This window comes from Ambystoma mexicanum, chromosome 10 (assembly GCF_040938575.1).
Source record: "Ambystoma mexicanum isolate Mex_15411 chromosome 10, UKY_AmexF1_1, whole genome shotgun sequence".
Taxonomy (NCBI): Eukaryota; Metazoa; Chordata; class Amphibia; order Caudata; family Ambystomatidae; genus Ambystoma; species Ambystoma mexicanum.
Genome location: NC_090932.1, coordinates 845,638,980 through 845,662,486, shown reverse-complemented (window position 1 = coordinate 845,662,486; position 23,507 = coordinate 845,638,980). Strand labels below are relative to the sequence as shown.

Below are 23,507 nucleotides of genomic sequence, written 5' to 3'. Positions count from 1 at the left end.
TTCTTGTGTAATCTAAAGGATCTTTCTGTGACACTGCACTGAATGTGCTGTGTCACCATACAAAAAGTAGATGCACATTGTGGTTGTCAGATTCCAAAAACAGAAGAAACGCATAATCCAAATAGGATAAAACACATGAGGGAGAGAGAAAAAGGGCTCCCTCACTCCAGGTTTAAAATGTGACCTTTTTAAATGCCAAGGACAAGCTATCTCGTCCTTGACATTGTTTGTAGTGCTAAGGACGAGATGGCTCCTTTTTGGCATTCTTTTTTGTGCGATCCCTGCAAAGCAGGGATCGCACAAAACTGTAATCCAACCCCCGGGCTATGTGAGGGTTAGGTTCCTCCTCACGGCCCGGGGGTTGGATTACCTTCAGTTTCACGTTGATGTGCGTAATGCACGCCAACATGAAACAAAGTAATTTTCACAGTGGCAGTCGAAAATGGCTGCCGCAGTGAAAATGAAAGGTGAGTCTCCACCTTTCTCCCGTTCGATCTGCGGCACTATTGTGCAGTTCACATGGAGGGAGGTTTTGTTGGAAAGGGGAGACTCTCCCCTTTCCAACACCTTTTTTGGTGCATTGCTGGGCACGGATCGGGCGCAGAGCGTTCGATCTGCGCCCAGCAATGCCCACTAGACCACCAGGGATCTGTTTCTGAAGTGGAGGGGTGGCGGGGGTTACCAGTGGTTTAGCCTTTCCCCTTTGCGTCCTGGTAGGTGCACCCACACATGTGAGGTACCGTTTTCGTCGGGACCCTCTGGGAATGCGGGGGAAGGTAGGACATTTGTTGTGTTTGCGTTGTTTTTTATAACGTTTTCGACCATTTGCTGCTGCACTTTGTCACACAACACTTTATTTTCCCAAATATGACCTACATTTAGTCTCTGCTTTAGGCAGCATACACTTTTGTAACCTGCACAAGTCGCCTACCCTTCAAAAAGGTGTGCCTGTGCTCTTTCAAAAAAGTTAGCGTGCCCTTCCTCACCAAATTTGTTTTCGTTACTTACACATGCTAATTACGTCTGTTCAGACCGCAAGCATAAAAAATCTGTACCATGGCTCCGTTTTTGGCTTGTTTTGTGAAACTTTACAAAAAATGTGATTTCCTAAACTGGAAGAGTTGGGGGAATGTAGCGGAGCATTGCTTTTCCTAAAATTCACAGAAGCATTGCCTTACCAGGCCAACCATGCATGACATTTTTTTTTCTTCTGACATTGCCCCAATTTTTCCCCAAACTATGGAATTCCCTACATAGTTGTTGCCTTACCTGCGCATATAAACTAGGAATTTTACATACTTTTCAGAAATGTATGCCTTTCTGTCCTCCCATTCAGCTTTCCTACACTTTTCTTCCATTCCGTCTACGCATGTCCTATTGCAAAAAAAGGCCAAAATTGCCTACCTCTCACAAACCGGTTGGTAACCATATCAAAATGTTTTCTTGGTTTATACTCATCCTGTTCTTGAAAGCCTGGCAAATGGGGAATTCAGCACAGCAAACCATTTGTTCCCAGCACTTGCAAGGAAAAAAACACAGGCTTCTTTGTACATAATTTTATTGGCATTTTCTGAAAAAACCCAAAATGTTCTCCCTTTTTGCTTATTGTCTCTCACCCCACTACAGCAAACTAGGATCCCTACATGTGGGTAAGAAAGGGGCCACATTTGGCCGAGATCTCGTGTAACAAAAGTTACAAGGCATTGAATGGCGACATACCAAAATCGCCAAAAAAGGCCTTGGCACTGGGGGGAAAACCCATGGCAGTTAAGGGGTTAAGTCCTAAAGTCCAGCAAAAGAGTTGGCGAGGGGTTCTCCAAGGATGAAGGGAATTGGCACAGAAATGAGAATTCTCCCTAACAGCGGGTTACTATGTAACTCCCCAGCACTCCACATAAGGTGGTGTGTGCTGGACCCACAAAAAAAGGTAGTCCTCTTACAATTCTTGGTAGCAGTAGTTCACCCAAGCAAATGTATTTAAACATTAAAAGAAGTCCAATGGACTTCTCAGTGGCACTGCACAAAAGGTGATGTGTCACCATGTAAAAAGCAGATGCCTATGGAGTTTACCAGACGCCATTGAACCGTATGAAACCAAAAATCCTAGTCAGAAAAACACAAGGGGGAGTGGGGCTGAGGGGAGTCCGACTCACTCAGGATTCAAAATTAAAAAGCCCAGAGTCCAGCAAAAGAGCTGGGGGTGTCTAATGTTAAAGGGAATGGCACAGAAATTAAAATTCTCCCTAACTCTTGCCCCACCCCCAGAATAATGGACAGGAGGATTTAATCCACTCCTTGGTGAATCTCCTATTCCAGTCATTCATACTTTCTGTAGAGACATCAGCATTTTTTCGTGATTGCATCCTCCCTCTTCATTTGCCTTAACCATCTCCATGGTTGGTGGTCTGATTGAATGGTGAAAGTGGAACCATACAAGTATAGCCTAAACGTCAATGACCACACAATGGCAAACATCCTCTTTCTGTGATTGTCTACCTTGTTTCACAGTCCTTCAGTTTTCTACTGATGAAGCAAATGGGGTGTCCCCTGCCTTGCTCGTCCAGTTGGCTTAAGACCAACTATTTCTGTAGTTGAGGCATCTGTCTGTACAATAATGGATTGGGTATAATCAGGAGCTCTCAAAACAAGGGCTTTGCAGAGGGGCTTTTTGAGCCCTTCAAATGCCTTGCCATTGCCACTCTCCTCATTCCATCTGACCACCTTAGGAAATTTTGGAGAGGAGATGACATTTAGGGGAGAAGCTATGCTCCCATAATTTCCAATGAAATTCTGGTAGTACCCAATGAGACCTAGAAAAGCCCTTGTCTGGTTTTGTGTAGTGGGGGTCGCCCAGTCCCTGTACAGCTTGTACTTTACTAGGCAAGGGCCTAATATCACCTCTTACCTCATGTCCAAGGTAGACCACTTTGCTCTGGCCAATTTGACACTTACTTGCCTTTATGGTCAAATGGACCTATTCAAGAGCCTGCAATACCCATCCTAGGTGATGAGGATGGTATTCCAAGTATGGCTAAACACTGCAATGTCATCCAAGTATGCCATGCAATGCAGAAGTCCTCTAACCCATTCAGAACCTGGTTCACCATCCTTTGGAATGTAGCAGGAGCATTCCTTAGTCCGAATTGCATAACGCTTAACTGACATGAGCCCCCAGGGGTAGAAAATGCCATTTTCTCCTTGGCATGGTCTGTCAGAGCTATTTGCCAATAGCCTGAGGTCAAGTCAAATGTACTGAGGAACATGGCAGCTCCAAGCTTATCCACCAGTTCATCTGTCCTGGTTAAAGGATGGGTATCGGTCTTTGTGACTGCATTCAGAGCCCTATAGTCCACACAACTTTAACTCACTGATCCCTGCTTTGGGCTGTAGCACAACTGGACTAGCCCAAGCACTGGTACATGACTCTATAACCCCAAGGTCAAGCATCTTGTTGATCTCTTCCTTTGTGTGTTCTGACATGATCAGACTTTTGGTAGCCCCTGCTTTTGGCAGGGAGACGGTCACCAGTGAGTAGATCATGCTGGCCCCAAGAGGTCAAGCCTGTTGTCAGAGAAAGCAGGGAGGCAAACTCCTCCTGTTGTTGCAGAGTCAGATCTGAAGAGTTTAACTCCTTCAGTTGTTGCATCTGAAGGGTGTACCCTGATATCAACGAGAGGCTCACTCCTCCTCCCCCTCTTGATCAGAGGCTAGAAGCGAAGCTCCTAGTTCTGGTCTAGAGACATAGGCCTTCAAACGTTTAGCGTGAAAGACCCTAGGTGCCTCCTTGGGGTTGCCCAAGTCCACAAAATAATGAACATCTGCACATTTCTTACAACTTTGATGGTCCAATCGATTTGTCCTGTAAGGCCCTCCACCTTGTAGCAACCATAACGAGAACTAGCTGGTCTGGCGTAGGCTCCATGTTAGCTTTCTGATCATGCCATTGCTTGATGAGGGCTTGACCAGCCTTTAAGTTTACTGAAGCTTCAGCCATCTGCTGCACCATCCTCCTCCTGAGGCCTTGTACATAGTCAGTGACACAGACTGGCTTTAGGGAAGGAGCACTCTTCATCCCTTTTGTCAGGGCCAAGGGGCCTCTGTCAGGATGGCCTTGGAGGAGCTCAAAGGGCTGAAACCCACTCCAGCTTGAGGCAACGCTCGGCATGGCAGTAATTTTTTCAGATGCTTGTAGTGAAATACATGGAGGAAAGCATGATTCCATTAAAAGTAAAAGGAATAGTGTAGCAGAAAAAATAGGGGGGGATTCCCATCTCAGAGCTCAGGAATGAGGAAAGCAAGTAAAAATCCCAGAAGTCCAGCAAAAGTGCTGAGGGTCTCTCCGGTTGAGGGGAACTGGCAGAAAAAATGAAACATTCTCCCTAACAATACAATTATATAAAGGGTAGCTGTGCAATTCACACATTAACATTACATGTATCTCAATTCTAAACCTATACTATTCTGCAACAATTGAAAGTGGTATACTCTTTAGAACACAATAATACAATGATATTTTAGATTATGCAGTCAATGAGACTGTCGGACTGATGAAATGAGATTTTGCCGAAATCATCCTGTATTTCTTGTTAAACCTGTGATCGATTATTTTGTATGGTTTATACAAGACTTGGGATGGGCCTGAATTTGCACAAGTGCTACCACGTTTTGTGACTGATGCTTTTGGGTATGAGATCAAATTTGCAATGCTAGAATAGATATTTGCAGTACAGAAATGCTGACCAGTAACAATGCTTTTATTGAATAATGTAGCCCTTTGTATAATCTGTTTTTGTTTTAGGCACTTGAGCATCAAAAGAAAGAATTTGTAAAGTACTCTAAAAGTTTCAGTGACACACTGAAAACCTATTTTAAAGATGGAAAGTAAGTATAAATCTTCAAAAGTATTGCAGGTATGGTTTTCAAACAGTTGTAGAAACCCTGCTACATAGCATGTTTACATTTGACTTGATTCTTCATTTACAAGCACCCAAATAAATGTGGTTGTTTATCATATAACCATCGCCAGACAATTTGTCATAGATTGACGGATGAGAAACTCACCCCAACTGCCTCGTGCCATGTGCTTCCCACTGCTTTGCCGACTGCACATCCACCACTGTTACCGTTGTGGCCAAAGAGAGGTATGCCTGGAAGCTGCAGTGCAGCGGGGATGGGTGCACACAGGGTCTACTGGGTAGCACATTTGGAGGGTGAAGCCCCAGGAAAATGCCTTATCCAAACCTTAAGCTGGCCCAGTCTCCATGATTGCACCACCGACTGCAAAAGAGAACCCCTCGGTTCCACCTCCCTGACAATGAAGTGATGCAGCCTCAAGCCAGAGTGGTAGGCTCAACCACACCGGGAACCCTTGGATCTCATTAGTCCTCCAGATCTTGACTCTGTTCTCCAGTTGCTGGAAGTGAACTGGTGTTTCCGTGGTGTCCTCATATTCCAGCACATTATCCATGAAATGTTTTATTACTGTGTGATTTCTTCAGTTTGGCACTGTGACCCATGGCATGTTTCTCTTGGCTTTGTTGGTTGGAGAGCACCCAGATTAGTCTGCGCTACCTTTACCCTTCCATAGGTGAAACCAGGATGAAAACAAATTGTGATTGGCATGCTGCACGATTCCTTCTTGCTAGGCTTGCAGAGAATAGCCTCCTTATCCTGGAAATTCAGATTGTCTGCTACTGTTGGGGAACTTTTTTCTTTTTGCAACTTACTCTTGCGTCCTGTCCCCTTTCCTCCATACTGCATGTGTGTCCCTTCCAAGGGACAGGAGACGGAACCTTTTTCACCAGAAAAAAAACTTCCCCTTTTAAATTTAGAAGCGTGCGGGCCACGGAGCATGCGCTGCCCTGACTCCGCCCTCCAGGGCCACAACCCAGTCCACTTTTCTGCGTCGACGGGAACGGGCCGAATTCACCAGCGCTCCTGGGTTTGGCTTCGGCCATGTAATTCCATGTGCCGATACTTCTTCTTTGTCTTTATTTTTTTTAGTTTATCATTCCGGTAGTAGGTCCTCCGCTGCCATGCTCCTTCCCGGCGCATGTCGACTTCCGCAGGTGTCCATCCTTCAACGGGCTCTTCCCAACTTCAGACCCCCATGCCCTCTTCCTACGTTTCCTTGGGCCCAGACCACGGTTGGCAAGCTTGTACAGCGTGTGGATTGCGGTCATCGAAAGTGCTGAAGAACAGACTAGCCAGGTGGCGGGAGCTCTTCCAGAAATCGCCTACCGAGGACCTCAAGAACTTCGTGAAAGACTGAGCCAGGCCCAAGGAAGGGCCGCTATTTTCCATTGCACCCCGCAAAGGAGACTCCTTTCCAAGGACTCTCCCGCGCGGGAGGGGACCGTTCAGGTCCTTGTACCAGCACGTGCACCGAGGCTGCTGCAGCTACCGGCCTTTGGGGTGAGGAGTCCTCAGATCCTCCCAGTGGCAGTGTTGAGGGACCGGAAGGTTCTTGTACTGGATTGTCATCCGAGGGGCTCCGCCCTTGTACCAGCAATATGGGTGTCGAGGGTGTCTCACTTACCGGGTCTAGGCCCGAGGAGCGGGGTAGGCCCGAGGAGCGGGGTAGGCCTTGTGATCCACATACAAGAGTCCTGGAAGAGGCTGGGCCCAGCGAGCCGAGCAACATGTCGCAGGCACGTGGCAGGCAGCTCGACAAGATGGCCACCACACCAGACAGACACCCGTCAGACGCCATTCCAGGAGTTCTGCGAAGAACGAGTGTCAAGGTGGGACTGGCCTCAACCAGGTAAGTGGCCTACAGCCTATCCTTCTTATGCGCAGGGCAACTTCCCACTGCGTCAATACGGGTAGGGTATGCAGCGGCTCCTGCAGCCCCCGGCTATCCAGTCAGTACCCCCGAAGACCCCGTCGGGCCAGTAAAGCGGGGTTTTCTTTGAGAGATTTCTCGGGCTTATGAAGCCACCTTGGATGGGGGTTATCCTCAAGGACACCATCAGGGAAGTCCTCCCGACTATGCTGGCAGCACCACAAGCGCCAGCGCTGGCGCCCCTGGCCCCGGTGCAGCCACGGCCCCCGGCTCGCCAGCAGACTCCTCGGAGGAGGAGGAGATGATCCACAGCCAGGGCCTTCCACAAACGTCTTGCTGGGCTGGCAGAATACCTGGGCCTACCCCAGCCCGAGGTTGAGCAGCCGGCAGAGGGGGTTCTGGCTGCAGTCCTAACGCAATGCCCCTCTGCAGACTGATGTAGTCTCCCTGGCCAAGATGGGTTGACTTAAGCCCCACTCGGTCAATCGACACCTGGACGCAAAGGGTGTCCAGTCATCTGGTCGAAAAAAAACTGGTCGACTGCAATTTGGTCGAAAACCAAATGGTCGAATTTTTTTTTTATTTATATATTTATTTTTCGGGTTTTCGTTTTGTAAAAAAAGGGGTTTTTAGAGAAAAAAAGGGGGTTGGGGGGACCCCCCCAAAAAAATAAAAAAAAGGGTTAAAATAAAAAAAAAAAAAAAATTCGACCATTTGGTTTTCGACCAAATTGGTTCGACCATTTGTCTGGTCGACCAATTTTTTTCGACCAAATGTCTGGTAACCGATGCAAAGTACAGGCAGATGGTGGGGATACACTCTTACTGTTGGCCCATCCTCAAACACACTCCTCGGTGATCACTGCGGCATCGCTATACTCCAAGCCTCGGTCGTCGTCCTCCTGTGCATCTCTACTAGGCAAGGAGGAGAAGATCTTGGAGGCGTACAGAAAGAAACTCTATTCCAACACGCCCCTGCATCTTCGTCAGGCCAACGTCGATGCCATGCTGGCTGCTGCTAATCGGAGGTTATGGCGGGAAATTGCAGACTTCCTCCCGGAATGCCTATTTTTAAGACAGGGCTGGCCGAGGCCAAGCTGGTGGCGCAGGACCTCATGGAATCCACTGTGGCCCATATTGACACTTCTGGCCATGCCAACTGTATCGCCACGGACATGAGTAGGACAGCCTGGCTCTGGGCCACGAAATTCAACCCAGACTTCCAGGAACGCATATTAGATCTAACGTTCGTGACAGTCTGGGTGGGAGGCGGTACCTCTTCCACTCCACCACGGACGAAGCGCTGCACAAGAAGAAAAACTGCTCACAAATGGCCAAGTCTTTATCCATCTTGACAAGGACCACGCCCAAGTCGTGCATCCAGTCACAGCAGCGCTCTGACAGGGGGCATATGTATAGAGGGTTCCACGGCTTCCAGGCAGCCTGACCGCCGTCTCCGAACCAGCGCAAGCAACAAAAAGGGAGGAATAGGGGTAAGGGCTTTTTCCAGTCCCCCCTCCTCTGCGACTGCCTCAGAGGGAAAGAAGGCATGACATGCCCCTTCGGGTGCACGTGTCTCCAGTCGGGGGCAGGCTTGCTCGCCATGCACATTTCTGGCACCAGAATTTCGCGGATCCCTGGATTTGCTCCGTAGTATCCATGGGGTACCGCCTACTGAGCCCATCCTCTCCTCCCTCAGTTTGGGACAGCAACTCTTCTGGCGGAGATCGATCGTAGAGAGACAGGCAGTGGAGGAAGTCCCAGCCTCCCATCGAGGCTTGAGCTTTTACTCCTGGATTTTCGCCATTCAGAAGAACCACCAGGTGGTCCTAAGAGTTCGGCTGGACCTTTCCACCCTCAACCTCACCTTACGCCTAGAAAAATTCAAGATGGTTATGCCAGCTTTTATAGCGGAGACATTGTCCAGGGGAGACTGGATGTGCTCCCTGGATCTGAAGGACGCGTACCTACACGTCCTGATTTGGCAGCCCCATCGTTCTTTCCTATGGCTCAGGATCATGGGCTACCATTTTCAATACAAGGTACTTCCCTTTGGCCTCAATTCAGCCCCCAGGGTCTTTACCAGGCTCATGAATATGGTTTCTGCCCGCCTCAGAGCGCAGGGCCTCCACATCTACCTATACCTCGACGACTGGCTCGTCAGGGCTACTTCTCCGGAAGCAGTTCACCACTCTTCCCATGCCCTTATGAACACACTGCACAATCTGGGCTTCTCGATCAATCTGAATAAGTTGCAACTGCAGCCCACGCAGTCTGACATTCTTGGGCCTCCTCTGGGATACCTGCTCCGAGAAGGTGTAGAGGGCCACCACCCACTTCCTCAGCCGAGAAATGACCTCGGCATGGTGGTACCAGCATCTCATGGATCTCTTGGCGGCGGTCCTATTAGCCGTTCCGCACATGAGATTGAGGATGAGGAGGATTCAGCTGCACTTCGTGGCCTCATTGAACCAGGAGGATCAACGTTCCTCCATCTGTCCACCCGGACCTAGCATGGTGGTCCATGGACTGCAACCTGCGGAACGGGCAAGCCCTTGCGGCTGCCCGCCCCGCAGGCCTCCATCACCAGACTCCTCGCTCAAGGGCTTGGATGCCACCCTGGACTATCTCTTGGTCTACGGCACCTGGACTCGACAGGAGCAGGAATACCACATAAATTGGTTAGAGCTGAAGGCCATCTGGCTAGCGCTTGGAGCATTCCTACCACTTCTCAGGGGCAAGGTTGTCCTCATCTAGACGGACAACTCGACCAACATGTACTACGTCAACAAGTGGGGAGGCACCAGATCCCCTCCTCTGCGCAGACTGGCAATCGGCATGTGGGAGTGGGCCCTGGAAACCAACATCTACTTCACGACAGTCCACCTCCCAGGGGAATCCAACCTGGAGGTGGACAGGCTCAGCAGGTTGGGAGCAGACAATTATGAGTGGCAGATAAACAACCTCGTTCTTCAGGAGATCATCAACAGGTGGGGTCATCCCCCGGTGGATCTCTTTGCCACCTGGCACAAGAAGTGCCCTTAGTTCACCTCCTGGCAGGGACAGGGTCCCGGCTCCCTGGGCGACAAATTTCGGCTTCAGTGGAACAGCATGACTGCTTATGCCTTCCCGCCTACTCCGCTGATTCACAGGGTGATTTGCAAGATCAAGGAGTCTCGCCAACTCAACATCACTCTAATAGCTCCATGGTGGCTGGCCAGGCTATGGGTTTCAGGGCTGCTCAGGCTCTCGGAGATGGCCCCCGATTCACCTCCGAATGGGCCCAACACATCTTCTGGTGCAGCAGGGGCAGGGTCATCCACCCCGCGCCTCAAACTAGCCCTCACAGCGTGGTGCCTGATCAAGTAACGCTGAGGCACCTCAGCCTCTCCCATGCTAATCTGGAAATCATACAGGGCGCTAGGAGCAAGGCTACCAGGGCCCAGTATAAAAGTAAATGGACCAGGTTCTGCCACTGGGCAGATTAAAATAAAATCGATCCCCTGACATGTACTTTGGACGACGTGCTCTTTCTCGGCCCACCTGAACCACCCGGGGTCCAGGTGGACACCTGTACATACCTCGCTGCCATCGGGGCTTCGAGGAACCTGGAGGAAGGGGATCTTCTTATCCTCCAATCCTATCGTCAAACATTTGACGGGGTTCGCAAGGCTCTACCCGTCTATCAAGAAGCTGCACCCCGTGTGCGACCTTAACATAGTCTTGGGCGCCCTCGCGCACAAACCGTTTGAGCCAATGGCATCCGCGGACATCAGGCTGGTCACCATCACGGCCTTACTGGTCGGCCTCACCTCGGCTCGTAGAGTCTGCGAGATCCAGTCACTGGTCAGCTCAGAACCATATACTAACTTTCACAGGGACAAAGTAGTCCTGCAGACGCACCCAGCATTTCTGCCCAAGGTGCCGTCTGGCTTCCACTTGAGCGAGGAAGTAGTCCTTCCTACATTTTTTGTTGATCCTAAGGAAGAAGCACAGAGTTCTGGACTGCATGGATGTCAGGCGTGCCCTGAAGTTCTACTTGGACAGGACCATGGGCTTCTGCAAATCGAATGCCCCGTTTGTCACCTTTGGAGGCTCAAGACCAGGCTACCAGGCCTCCATTTCCTGCTGGATGGCCTCGGCCATCAAAGAAGCATACGAGGGCCAGCACAAGCCGCTTCTGGCCCACATGCATGGCCACGCAGTCGAGGCCAAGGCAACGGCCATCATATTCCAGTGCCATGTCCCTTGGCAAGTAATAAGCAGGGCGGTCACTTGTTTGGGCTGCTCCCTCGGCTTTCTGCAAGCATTACTGTTTGGATGCTGGCTCTAGATCTGACACGGCTTTCGGAAAGGCAGTTCTCAGGAACCTATTTGCTTAAGGAGGGTCTCCGCTCCACCCTGGGGCTAGATTCAGTTGTAATCGCCCATACAGTATAGAGAAAAGGGGACGGGTAAGAGTAATTATACGTACCACGAACCACCCCACCCCCCAATAATACTGGATGCATTATCAACCCGTCGATGGGGACTGAGGTGTGGCGCTGGAGGGAAGAGTCGGGGCAGCGCATGCTTCCTGGGGCCGCACCCCCACACGCCTCTAAATTTAACAGGGAAGGTTTTTTCTGGTGGAAAAGGTTTCGCACCTGTCCCTTGGAAGGGAAGCATATGCAGTATGGAGGAAAGGGGACTAAGTATGTTAGTCACTACTGTGAGTAACTTATAATTTCCTTACATGGTGTTAGGCAAAGTTTGTATGCAGTACCCTCTGGGACCACTACACCTAACCAGGACTACAGGTGTAAGCAAAACCAACCTTTGGTATAAGTCTGTACCACACAGTTTTTGGTAGCGAGCTGAGCAGCCAGGCGTATCTCAAGAGGGAATGTGAGCTTGTATGGGTGTTACACAAAGGTCTACAATGACAAGTATTCAGATACACTTATAATCAAGGTTTCTTAATTTATTACACAATCATTTATAAAGCATTCACTAAATGAGGCAACCAATATCACACAAAAATGATACTACAATACTGATTACTAAGCAGTTGTGTGCCCTTGAAGTTGTAGCAAAATAGCATATGTTTTATTTTCAAAACATTGTGTTGTACATAAATGCATTATGAATAAAGCCCCAAGCTACCTCAACAATAGTATCAAGGAAAAAACTTCATGCAGAACCCTCCGCTCCAATAATCTGGCGCTCTTGGAAACTCCAAAACACAAATATAAGAGAGCTGGTGGAAGCAGCTTTAGAGTCCTAGCCCCAACTCTTTGGAATGCACTACCACTCCGTATCAAAAAGGAGGGTGCCTTATTAGGTTTCAAAAAAGCCCTGAAAACCTGGTTGTTCAATAAATACTGACGTCTGGGCACCAGAACTCACTCGACTAATTTAACTGCAACCTTAAAGGATGTTGTTATCTATATGTACGTCTCGGCATCCTACAATGTCTGTATTAATAGCCTCTATTCTGATTCGCCATCACTGGTATTCATTGATATGTAACACTGTATAAGAAATGTTTATAAGCTGTCTGTAACCTCGCTGTGATACCCTAGGGTCTGGCCGAGTAACAAATGTAATAAATAAAAATAAAATAAAAATAATTTAATAAAACTAATTGGTTACTTTAAAACAGTGCAACTAGTTGGAGTTCACCACAGGAGTTGATTCAATGCAATAGGTAGGCCAAAGTCAATGGGCTAGTGTCTTGTATAAGTAAAAATGGTTCTGGTATTTAAAACGGAAAAGTCTTTGCCACGATTCTTAGAAGTACTTCACAGATCCCCTCCTTAGAGAAGTTTATCAACTATGCCTCTCCACTTATTTAGCTCAGATAAAAGCCGCCAAAACACTCCACTTTTCCCAGAAGATTGAAACAGCCCTGTGTCGACCAAAAACACTTTTCCATTGTTAAGTCACTGTCATCTTCGCACTCTGGCCCATTGAGTGTTAAACCTGCACAAGCACTGTGCGACGATCTATCCTACTTTTTTGCCACCAAAATTAATGACATTCGGACCAATATTGCAAAATCGTTAGTAATGTTCCCTGGCAACCCGAAAGTTCTCTACTACCACACAAGCAGAACACATGGCTGAGTGGTCTGTTTTTCAACCATTCACAGATCATTCAAAGGATTAAATCCTCTTCTCATTCAGATGCCATCCCAGTAGAGATCATGAAGGAAATTGCACCAGAACTTTTAGAAGCACTAACTACTGCTGTAAATGATTCATATCAAAGTGGGGCTGTTCCACCCGAGCTAAAATTGGCTAGGGTTGTTCCACTTCTTAAAAAGCTATCACTGAACCCGACTGTTCTGGCCAATTTCCGTCCTATCTCTCTGCTCCCCTTTCTGTCTAAACTATTTGGATCTCTGGTCACACCCCTACTTTCTTCCTTTCTTGAAAACTCTAATATATTTGATCCTGCACAGCCCGTTTTTAGTCCTGGCAGAGGCACCAAGAGTGTGCTTGTATACGTCCAGGACTATATGTCCAGGCTAGTAGAATCAGGTGGGGTGGGGGCCCTGATTTTATTAGATCAGCGGCATTTGAGACTGTCGACCACCCCATCCTGTTGTCTCGTCTTGCCCAGATAGTAATCTCGGGACAGGTAGTGGCCTAGTTCACCTTGTTCCTGGCAGATCGCATGCAGACTCTCTATGCCACCTTTTTCCTTCTACTCCTTGCCACCTCACTTGCGGTGTCCCACAGGGCTCCTCCTTATCTCCAATCTTGTTTAACATCTATATTTAGGCCTTGGTGTGTCTCGTCCGCTACCACGGTTTGAACTGCTACTCCTATGCCGGCGACACTCAAATCCTGAACCGTCGTGACCAGGATCCGGACGGGGCGTCGTTGCGCCCTCAGGGTTGCTGGACTGCTGTCTGTGAGTGGATGGGCTACAACTGGCTCAAATTGAATAGAGACAAGACTGAGGTCCTGGTGGTGGGTTGTTCCTGTGATCCCTCACTTTGGGTGTCTTCCCTCTGGCCTTACACTTTTGGTCCTCTTCCCAGTCCGGTTGATAAAGTGAAAAACCTGGGGGTTAGCCTTTCAGCCTCTTTGTCCATGGCGAACCAAGTTGCAGCAGTCTGTTAATCAGGCCATTACCAACTTAAGGGTCTTGAAGAAAGTGCTCCCTTTTTATTCCCGAGCCCCTCTTCCCTCCGGTGGTTGCGGCTCTGGTTTTATCTTTAGACTACTGCAACTCGCTGTATCTAGCCCAACCTAAGGGTCTTGCGCAGCGCTTACAGCGTATCGAAAACCTGGCTGCCTGGATGACCACCCCCTATGGTGCCCATTTAACTCCGGTGCTCCGTTCCCTGCACTGGCTGCCTGTGTACCAACGTATTAAATTTAAAGCCCTGTGCATAGTTCACTGGGCTCTTCATTTCCAAGGCGCCGAATTTCTTCAGACTACATTTACTTGATCACCCTGACCGCCTGCTATGATCCTCCTCTGCGGATCTTATTATCCCTAGGTTCCGGCGCTTGAGGGTAGTTGGCTGTGTCTTCTCCATAGTTGCTGCCAACTTATGGAACAGACTACCACTCGCAGTGAGGAAACTAACGAACCATCGGGCCTTCAGTAAGATACTTAAAACGGAGCTCTTCTAGTTACTGGCTTTTTCCTTGTTGATATCCATCTAGGACTTTGTTTAAAACGTGCTTCCCTCTCTAGCGCCAAGATACCCTCGGGTGACCGTGCGCTTAAGAAATCTACATAACATAACAGAAGAAAGGTTTGTATGTCAGGCCAAAAGCTGACTAGGCCTGCAAGTTGTCAAAGTTCCACAAACTTTCGCGGTGAGAGGTAGGTTCTCTCGGTCAGGTTTTCACAGTACCTTATATTGAAGAAAAAGATGCAGCTGAGGACTTCTGTTCCTGGCAGTTCCTGCAGATCTCGCTGTTCCTGAGCCTCAGTAGTAGGGACAAGAGGGAGGACATGGGGACTCCTGAACTGCACGGGGACGGATCACAAAAGTTGGCAAATTGGCAAATCTTCGATTCCGGTTGCTGTTCTTCAAGCACACAAGCTGGTGTCCTTCTCCCTGGTTAATCCTAACCAGCTCAGAGAATGGTATCCAGGTGGCTTACAAGTTGATTGGTCCCACTAACTCAGAGGAAGAAGTCGTGCTTGAACTTGGCGATTTGGACCTGCAGCAAGGCTCCACCGGGCAAACCAACAGTCCAGTATTTGCAGCCGCAGTCCTCTTCCAGCTAGTCTTCGGTTCTTTCGTTCCAGTGGTCGACTCTGACTTTCAGTCCAAGAGACTCGCCTTTTAAACAGTTTTCTCCCGTTCATTCCAGCCTAGCTGCCACTCGCCCAGAAGGGTGGCTGTCCTTGCCGGACAGTCAGCCAGCCAATCATGCCAGAGTGCATTTGGGTCTCCTAGGAGACTAAGCACAGGGAGTTTCGGGCACCTCCCTCACTTCCTGCCCACCCAAAACACTCAGGCCCCTGAGGCGGTCTTCAGTCCTGAAGCCTGCCGAAGGCATAGAAACAAAGGGACCAAACCTAGTTTGGCACGCATAGACAAACTCTAGAAGGACCTTGCCAAAATGAAATGGCGAAAAAAGACGACCGGGACCAGTTTAAACAAAGGGGGCTCGGGCACCATCTTGAAAAACATGGCTCCCGTGATTTTTAGCTACCGGTGTTCGCGGTTGGGAAAAATCATGGTAGTTATGTGTAAAACCACTGCCACCAGCCATTTTGATAGAAATGGGTTGCATTTGACTCCAGCACTCTATAGGAAGATAGTGTATGCTGGGTCTAGGAATTTAAAAAGACTAGTAAAGTCACTTTAACTTTACATTCTCTGGGAAACAGTTTATCCCAGAGAAGGTATTTAAACCTTTGGGAAGTCTAAAAGACATCCTTGCGTCACTGCACTGATGGTGCTGTGTGACGCACCTTAAAAAGATGCTTATGGAGTTTGTCTAAAACTCTGTCACCAAAAGAAACTTAAAGTTCAAAGTCCCAAAGTTCAGCAAAAGAGCTGGGGGTCTCTAAGGTAGAGAGGAATTGGCACATTTTGAGAATTCTCCCTAACACATTTGAAGTCACCTGAGGGTGTAGGTAGTGTGTGAGCCATCCCAAAAGGGCATCTACTGATTTAGATATATTAATAGTGTATATTTCATGAAGTGTATTTGAGTGTTTCTATTACATTGCTCCCTTCTGAAGAAGGCTTATTCTAACTGGCTGATGAATAAATTAATAATTGTTGATTCAAGAAACCTTGAGTTTAAGAGTTTATTTGAATACATGTAACTACATCTCTGTATAACTCCACTAAAGCTCACATTGACCCCTCTTGAGATAAGCCTGGCTGCTCAGTATGCTATCAAACTGTGTAGTATAAGCTTGTACCAAAGATTGGGGTTTCCTATACTTGTAGCCAGAGTTGTTTGTAGTGTTCCCAGAGGGTACTGCATACAAACTTTGCCCATCACTTGCTTGCAGAAATAAAGTCCAATTTGGTCAACTTGCCTATTTTGTGGGTCACTGGTCAGCCCATTAGGTTGCCAGTAAAGGGCGACTATATCCCCTGCACAAGACTTCTGTGTTTAATGTAGCATACATCACATTACAATGAGGTGCTCTAGGTACACTTGGCGTCTTTTCTGCAGCAACATTTTTGTTATCTTTGCAATTTTACTTACCGCAGGTAAAACTAAACGATGCAATATATAATTACAGTTGCTATTCAGGCCAGTGGAACACACTGAAGTAAGCAATAACTCATTTAACTTATTTAAGGATGGCACACAGCTAACTCAAAGGAGCTACCAGGAACTTAAAGGTTATAATCTAAGGCAGTCTTATTCTAGACAGGCTAACAGTAAGTCGGGGGAATGAAGACCCAATCGGGGCACTCATACATTTATATCCTTACATATGATTTTCAGAATGGCAGAACACATTCAAGATAAGTAAGACCTTTTGGAACTGCTCACTCTCAGTTGGTCACCAACCAACTCTTTCATCACAAGTAAGTATTTTTAAACACTGGTTATACTTTTCAAGGCAGAATCCTTTACTTGTCCAGTCCCTGCCCTAGTCTGTGGCATGAGTTCCCTCAGAGGCAGAAGAGGGACCCTAGTGGTCTAGGTTCAAGCTGCAGACAGGGTGAGATAGTTCCCAGCAAAAATCAGAGTTCCTGTGGAAGAGTATTCAAACAAGTATTTCACTTTAGAGTTAGTTAGGGTCCGGAGACTTCTGTGACAACACCATATGAGGACTCGAGCAGTGAGCCTGCGTGAACTGGAGGAGAGCACTCCCAATAACAAACACCCCAAACCTACACAGGAATCACAATAGGCTTAACGTGAGTAAATACCCCAGCGAACACAGAACCTCAGCACAGACGAGTTGCAGCCGGAAGACTTCAGGATCTGCAGCCAAAAAGCCAGTAGATGAATTCCTTGTTATGAAGGCTGGACACAAAGGGATTTTGTAGCAGGGATCAACTGGGAAGGCTGCAGGTAAATTTCTTCATGGCTGGATACTGCTATGTGGTTTTGGTGCCCTGTTCAGGAGCCAGGTGAAGACTGAATATCGCTGGTCGTATTCTGGTCTATAATCTGGTCCAGCACTCTGGTGAGGGGACTTCAAGGACCTAAATCGTGTCTCTGGAGAGTTAGGAGCAGGCCACCAAAGTTTGTTAGATTCAGAAGACCATGCACCTCATGATGGCTTGAGGTATTTGGTTATTGCAGCCCGCAAGGTCACAGCACAGCTAAAAATGCAGGTCTTGAGTCTAGTGGATCACACCAGGCTCTGGGTTGGAAATCCTTTACGTGATTTTCACGTCAATTGGAAGGAAGGGTTACAGCATGCTCTGGTTACACAGCTCTCTGCTCACTGGTAATAGGTAAAGCTGTTTCTTAATCTTCCTTGTTGGTTTCAGCTCCATTGGTTGACTTGCCAGCAGCTTCCTGTTTCAGAGTATTTATTAGGAACTACAGCACAGCATCTACATTCACCCCTGCGTTTTACAGAAAGGGGCAGTCTGGCTGTTCAATCAGGACAGCCAGCCCCCTCCGTTGAGACTGGGCTCCTTTTAGGCAAGGTGAAAAACAAAGGGCTGAAGAGTTTTGGACTCCTCGCTCGCTTCTTGCCTTCTCAGACACTGTGGAGCCTTGGTAGACAATACATGGGATTTCAGCCGAAGACACAACTCCCACTGAGGTCGTTCCCACCTAGAATGGCAGGGGGAAGACCTCACACTGCAAGCAAGCAAAAAAGGGGAGGGGGTGAGGATCCCACCATTTTTGAAAACTGGTGGCGTTGGGAAGAATGTTTAGTTTCTGTGCGAATTCCCTTGAACCTTAGACGCCCAGCACTGTTGCTGGACTCTGGACTTTTTATTTTAAAAATTTCGTCTCTCACTTTTTCTCTGACTGGGATTTTTGTTCTCGGTTTTATGGAGTTGGGTAACCTCCATATGTGAATACAGACATCTGCTTTTTACTTATTGACAGAGCACTCTCTGTGCAGTGTCACTGAGGAGTCCCTTGGACTTCCCTTTAATGTTTAAATACATTCTCTTGAGAACTACAGTTCCCAAGAGTAGTAAGAAAAATGCTATCTTACTTACCCCTGGTGTGGGGTCCTGTGGTAGGTTGCATTGTAACTGTGCCTCCCACTCCTCATGTAACTTTTTGTTACATTGACTAACTTAAATGTCTGGTGGCAGTGGCAGTGGTTTCTTTGTACTACCTTTTTGTGCAGGTTACTAGCTGGCTGATTTTCTCAGCAACAGTAAAGCCCCCTTGGGTGACCATTTTCCCAAAATGGCCCCTGTCAGTTCCGTCTGGCCTTTTCTTCCACCCTGTAGAGTAAATTGGAGTCTTTTGTGCTTTTTGCCTTTGGCGGTCTTCAGTATGTCTGGGAAGTCAGGAAGTGAGGGAGGAGCCTGAAACTTCACTCTATGTAGATGTGCCTGACTGAAACCAGTTCCAACTAGGCGGCTGGCTGTACTGGAGGACAGCCTAACCCCCAGGTGAGTGACAGATCCACAGGAGTGAATGGATGGGTTCCAGGATGTAAGGAGAGGATTTTTGGACCACAGTCGACCACTGGAACAAGAAATCCAAACCAGAAGACTGGCAGAGATGCCAGCAGCACCTTCCAGGACCGCAGAAGCACCAGTGAAGCCCTGCAGCTGTGCTGAGCTAGTTATCAAATCGCCAGGGAAGACCCCGCCAAGGATAACTTCCTCCCTTAGGCTGGTGCGATCATCTAGCCTCAAGACCTTTATTTTGGGACATCCCCTGATATTCTGTGACTTTTCTGGGCCTCAAAACGCCAATACCCGGGATACCTGGACTGTTTGGTAAGATTTTCATATAGATGATGAATTGCCCTGACCGGTGTCAACTCCAGAACGTTTTGCTGGACTGGTAGATTATTTTTCCTTATACCTCCAGTGAGTGGGAACCTTTTTTGCCACACTCTCAGCATCTTTTACTCTTTTTATGGGTGTCATTTTTAGGACTCTCCATAGTGTATTTTAAAAGTTATCCTCTTTGACCACTTTTTGGCAATAAGTGCCTATTGTTGCTTGGTTGCCCTGGGGGCTCCTCTTTTAACTTTCTCTGACTAACCTTGTGAGAACTACTGTTTCCAAGTACCCTGTGGGAGACTGCACCAGCCTTGTCCTCTTGGCAATAGTTAACACAACCTTTTGGTAAAAGCATGTACTACACAAGTTGGTAGTGACTGAGCAGCCAGGCTTATCTCAAGAAGGGTCAATGCGAGCTTTAGGGTTGTAACCTAGTTTTACAGTGACAAGTATCCAAATAACACTTAAACTCAAGGTTTCTTGATTAAACAATTATTTATTAATTTAAGTCAGTTTGAAAAAGCCGTCTTTAAAAGGTAGCAAATATGTAACACTTAATATATTTCAAAAATACATACTTTGTTTCAATAAATTAGTAGATACCCATTTGATCACACACTTCCTACACCCTGAGGTGACTTAAATAACTAGGACACCAAGGACATTGAATATATTACTGGTACATTTGGGGCAATACTGAGTTTGGTGTTAAAAGGTTAAGGGAGAAAACGATGGTGAGCACTTTTAAAAAAAAAAAAAAAACAATGCAATGCAGATGAACCCTTTCCCAGCTACACAAGTAAAGAATGTGACTTTTTGGAGGGACAGATCAAAACACAAAGTCAGAGATTAGAGGAGTCTTCAGGGAGCCAGGACAGCCAATGGCAATGGAGCAAAGTCTAGGGGAGCTGGAGTCCTTCTTGAAGGGTAAGTAAACATTCTTGCACAACGTTAGAGTTTTTGTTGAAAAAGAAATCACTGCTGGGCCACAAGCTGGGAGGCTTGTTATGGGCAAAGCTGCAAGCGACTCTGCAAACGGTAACAAAGACAAATGTCAACTAAGAGCTAGTTTACAGTACCTTAGATCTGTGATTCCAGCTGGCTTCTGTTCCTTTTCTTGTATGGCAGGTCCTGTTGTTTTTGGGTCTCAGTCGTGGAGACAAAGAGTGAGGACATCTGGGGGCTCATGTACTACGATTCGAAAGTCGGTGGCAGCAATGGGCAAACCTCAGCTGCACTTGGCGGTTTCAGCTTCTTGCAAATAGCGCCACTGCGGTTCTCGGATACCTTTGGCTTTCCTTGCTTCTGGGGTCCGGCACTCTGAGGTGGCTCAGGCTTGGTTAGTCCTGCTTTAAGGGAGTCCGGAGGATCTTCCTGGAGCTCGGGTCTGACTTAAAAACGATAGCCTCGATTCTGGTGTTCCTCCCCCTGGCACTTGGTTTCTGTAGCAGCAATGGATGTACAACCAGCTTCAGGAGGATTTCCAGAGTAGTTCGTCTTGGGGTCGATTGGTCCCCCCAACCCAAGGTGAGAAGTCATCCTTTAGAGGGCTTCTCTAGTGGAGGTGTAATCGGAGGTTCAGCACTGCAGCAGGGCTTAACCCCAAACCAACGGTCCAGGAGTTGCAACAAGCATCTCTTGCAAGTTCTTCGGACTCCTTCGTCCAGTGGTTGACTCTGCCTTCTGTCTAAAAGACCTCACCTTTTTATGCAGGTTTCCCCCATTCATTCGCAGCCTAGCTGTCAATCACACAGCAGGGTGGCTGTCCTTCGAGGACAGCCAGCCAGCCAATCGCCTTGGGGTGCATTCCTGAAACCAAGGAGAGTAAGCTCAGGGCATTTTGGGCAACTCCCTCACTTCCTGCCCTGCCAGACATGCTGAAGCCAGAGGCGGGCTTCAGCAGTGACCCCTGCCAAAGTCAAAATGAACAAAGGGACCAAACCTGGTTTGGCATTCAGAGTACATCTCAAGAAGGAACTTTCCAATAAGAAATGGCGAAAAAAGACTGGGGCCATTTTGACAAAATGGGCACCCATGGGTGCTTTTACTGCAGCTGCAGTTGCAACCCGCGGTAAAAACACACAATGGTAGGAAAAAGTAAACCACTGCCACCAGCCATTAATTGTAGAAAGCGTAACATAAAAAGGTTACATGAGAAAGTTGACAAAGAGGATACTAAGTAACCCCTCTAGCACTCTATGGAAGTGTGTGCTGGGTTTACAAATTTACAAAAGTTAAGTAAAGTTAATTTCACTTTACTGCTCTTGGAAACCTTTTAACCAAGAGAAGGTATTTAAACTGTTAGGGAGAATTCTCAGAAATGTGCTAATTCACTCTACTTTACAGACCCCGGCAACTTTGCTGGATTTTGAGGACTTGATTTAATCTGGAGACAGTTCTGTTCTATCAAGACTTTTTAAACATTGGAAAATACTTTTCTACTTACTTGCAATAAGTGCTTCATTTCACCTTGACTCTTGCTAACTTAACATTGGCTGGCCTAGGCTCCCTGAAGGACTCTTCTCTCCACTGCTTATGTGTTTGCTTTCCTCCTAGGACTTTGCATTCGGGGTATTGTATGGAAAGTACTTACCTACTAAAGAATAACTGTATGAATGCTTGTGTTATTCTGAACTCTCTTCTCTTTAACACTACTCCTAAGAATATTGTAAATGCAATAGTAATATATTAATATCAACAGCACCCTAGCTATAGAAGTCACCTGAGGGTGTAGGTAGTGCCTGTGTGTCACCCCAAATGGGTATTTGCTGATTTAGGTAACTAAGTGTGTATTTTCTAAGTATATTTGTGTTTTTTTTTATATTGCCCCCTTCGAAGGGATTGTGTCCTCCGACGTATTCCTTATCTTAGATATCTCTTTCCAGCTTTGCTGGTTGCTGGCCTCGGAAATTTTTTCTCTCTAAAGGGCGCTGCGCGTCGACAGCCGCCGTGTCGACGCCATCCTGCCTATAAAGGCCGCGCACAGCGTCCGTTGCTCAGTTCCGTTTTTCCGTGCTTACTCAGTGCCTCGGAATATCGCTGCTCAGTTTCGTAGAGATATTATTCCATTTTCCTCGAGATATTATTCCATTTTCCTCGATATTATTCCATTTTCCTTGAGATATTCGAGCCATACTCTATGGCTTCCTCGTCTGAACCGACGACCCCTCGGTCCGGCTTTAAAAAATGCTGAGACTGTGGAAAAAAGATGTCGCTGACGGACCCTCACAGGGTCTGTCTGTGGTGTTTGGGAGCTGAACACCATTGTTCGGAGTGCGAGGACTGTATGTTCCTGACAGCTAAGCTCCTGAAGCAGCGTAGGGGGAAGCTGGAAAAAGGTAAAACTTCTAAAGCTTCTTCTTCTTCGACGAAGTCGAGACATTCGTCTCCTCGTCACCATTCGCGCTCCAGGTCTCGAAGCGGGTCCCATCACTCCTCGAGATCGAAGCACTCGAAAAGGAGACGCCGAAGATCCCCTTCTTCGTCGTCCTCTTTCTCTGTTTCACCTAAGAGAATCCCTTGCCCCACGAAACATAGTTCCCGGGCTGAATGGGAGGAATTCCGAAAAAATATGATCGTCTTCGAGAAAGCGGCCTCAACCCCCTCGAAAGACTGCCGAAAGCGATGCTGTGGTCGAAAGACCCAAAGGTCCAAAACGCCGCGAGTCGCAGCACCCGGCGAAGGAAGCTTCTCGAGCGCGTCACGAACCCTCGAGTAAAGCAAAGACCTCGAATCCTTGTTCGAAGGTTCCGTCGACGAAGGTTCCGTCGACGCAGAGGTCGGTGTCTTCGACGCCGTTGTCGAAGGGACCTTCGACACACGGGTCTGTCGACTCGACGCCATCCTCAACACCGGCGTCGACGCCAAGGAAAGTCACTGTTGCGGCGCACCCAGTGGCTATTCCCAGGTCTTCGATGACGATGTCGTCGAGATTGTCGATATCCTCAAGCAGAATTCCGATTCTATCGAGGACCTCGAGGCCTCCACCTTTGTTTTCGACGCCACGTTCGAAGCCTTCGGCGTCGACGACATCGACGTTTTCGAGGCCGATTACTACAAGTTTGGCACCCTCTGCCTTGGAGATGGGTTTCACACCCTTTGTGAGTTCAGACCAATTGAGAACAATGTCCTCAATTATGGAAGAGGGAGAACTGTCTGACCAAGAAGAGACATTTGAGTTGCAGGGATCTGCAACCCCAGTTCAAGAGGAGTTATCCTCAGAGGAACGCAGATTAAAGGAACTCCATGATTCCTTACATGAGGCAAGTGGTTTAGACACTTCCCCAGAGGTGGAGTTCGCTAGGCCAGACCCGGGGGAGCATGCTGAAACCCCTTATTAGAGCCTTAATGGCCAGGA

The 23,507-nt window shown here is 47.8% G+C and overlaps 1 protein-coding gene across 3 annotated transcripts in view; it reads left to right on the top strand.

The window, feature by feature from the left end:
* Positions 1 to 23,507, top strand: part of PDCD10 (programmed cell death 10) — a 295,941-nt gene that overhangs the window by 231,881 nt on the left and 40,553 nt on the right. For all 3 annotated transcript variants that reach the window (XM_069618493.1, XM_069618494.1, XM_069618492.1), the window contains one exon: positions 4,799 to 4,881. In XM_069618493.1, coding sequence (XP_069474594.1) covers positions 4,799 to 4,881 — 83 coding nt within the window. The remainder of the gene's footprint in view (positions 1 to 4,798; positions 4,882 to 23,507) is intronic.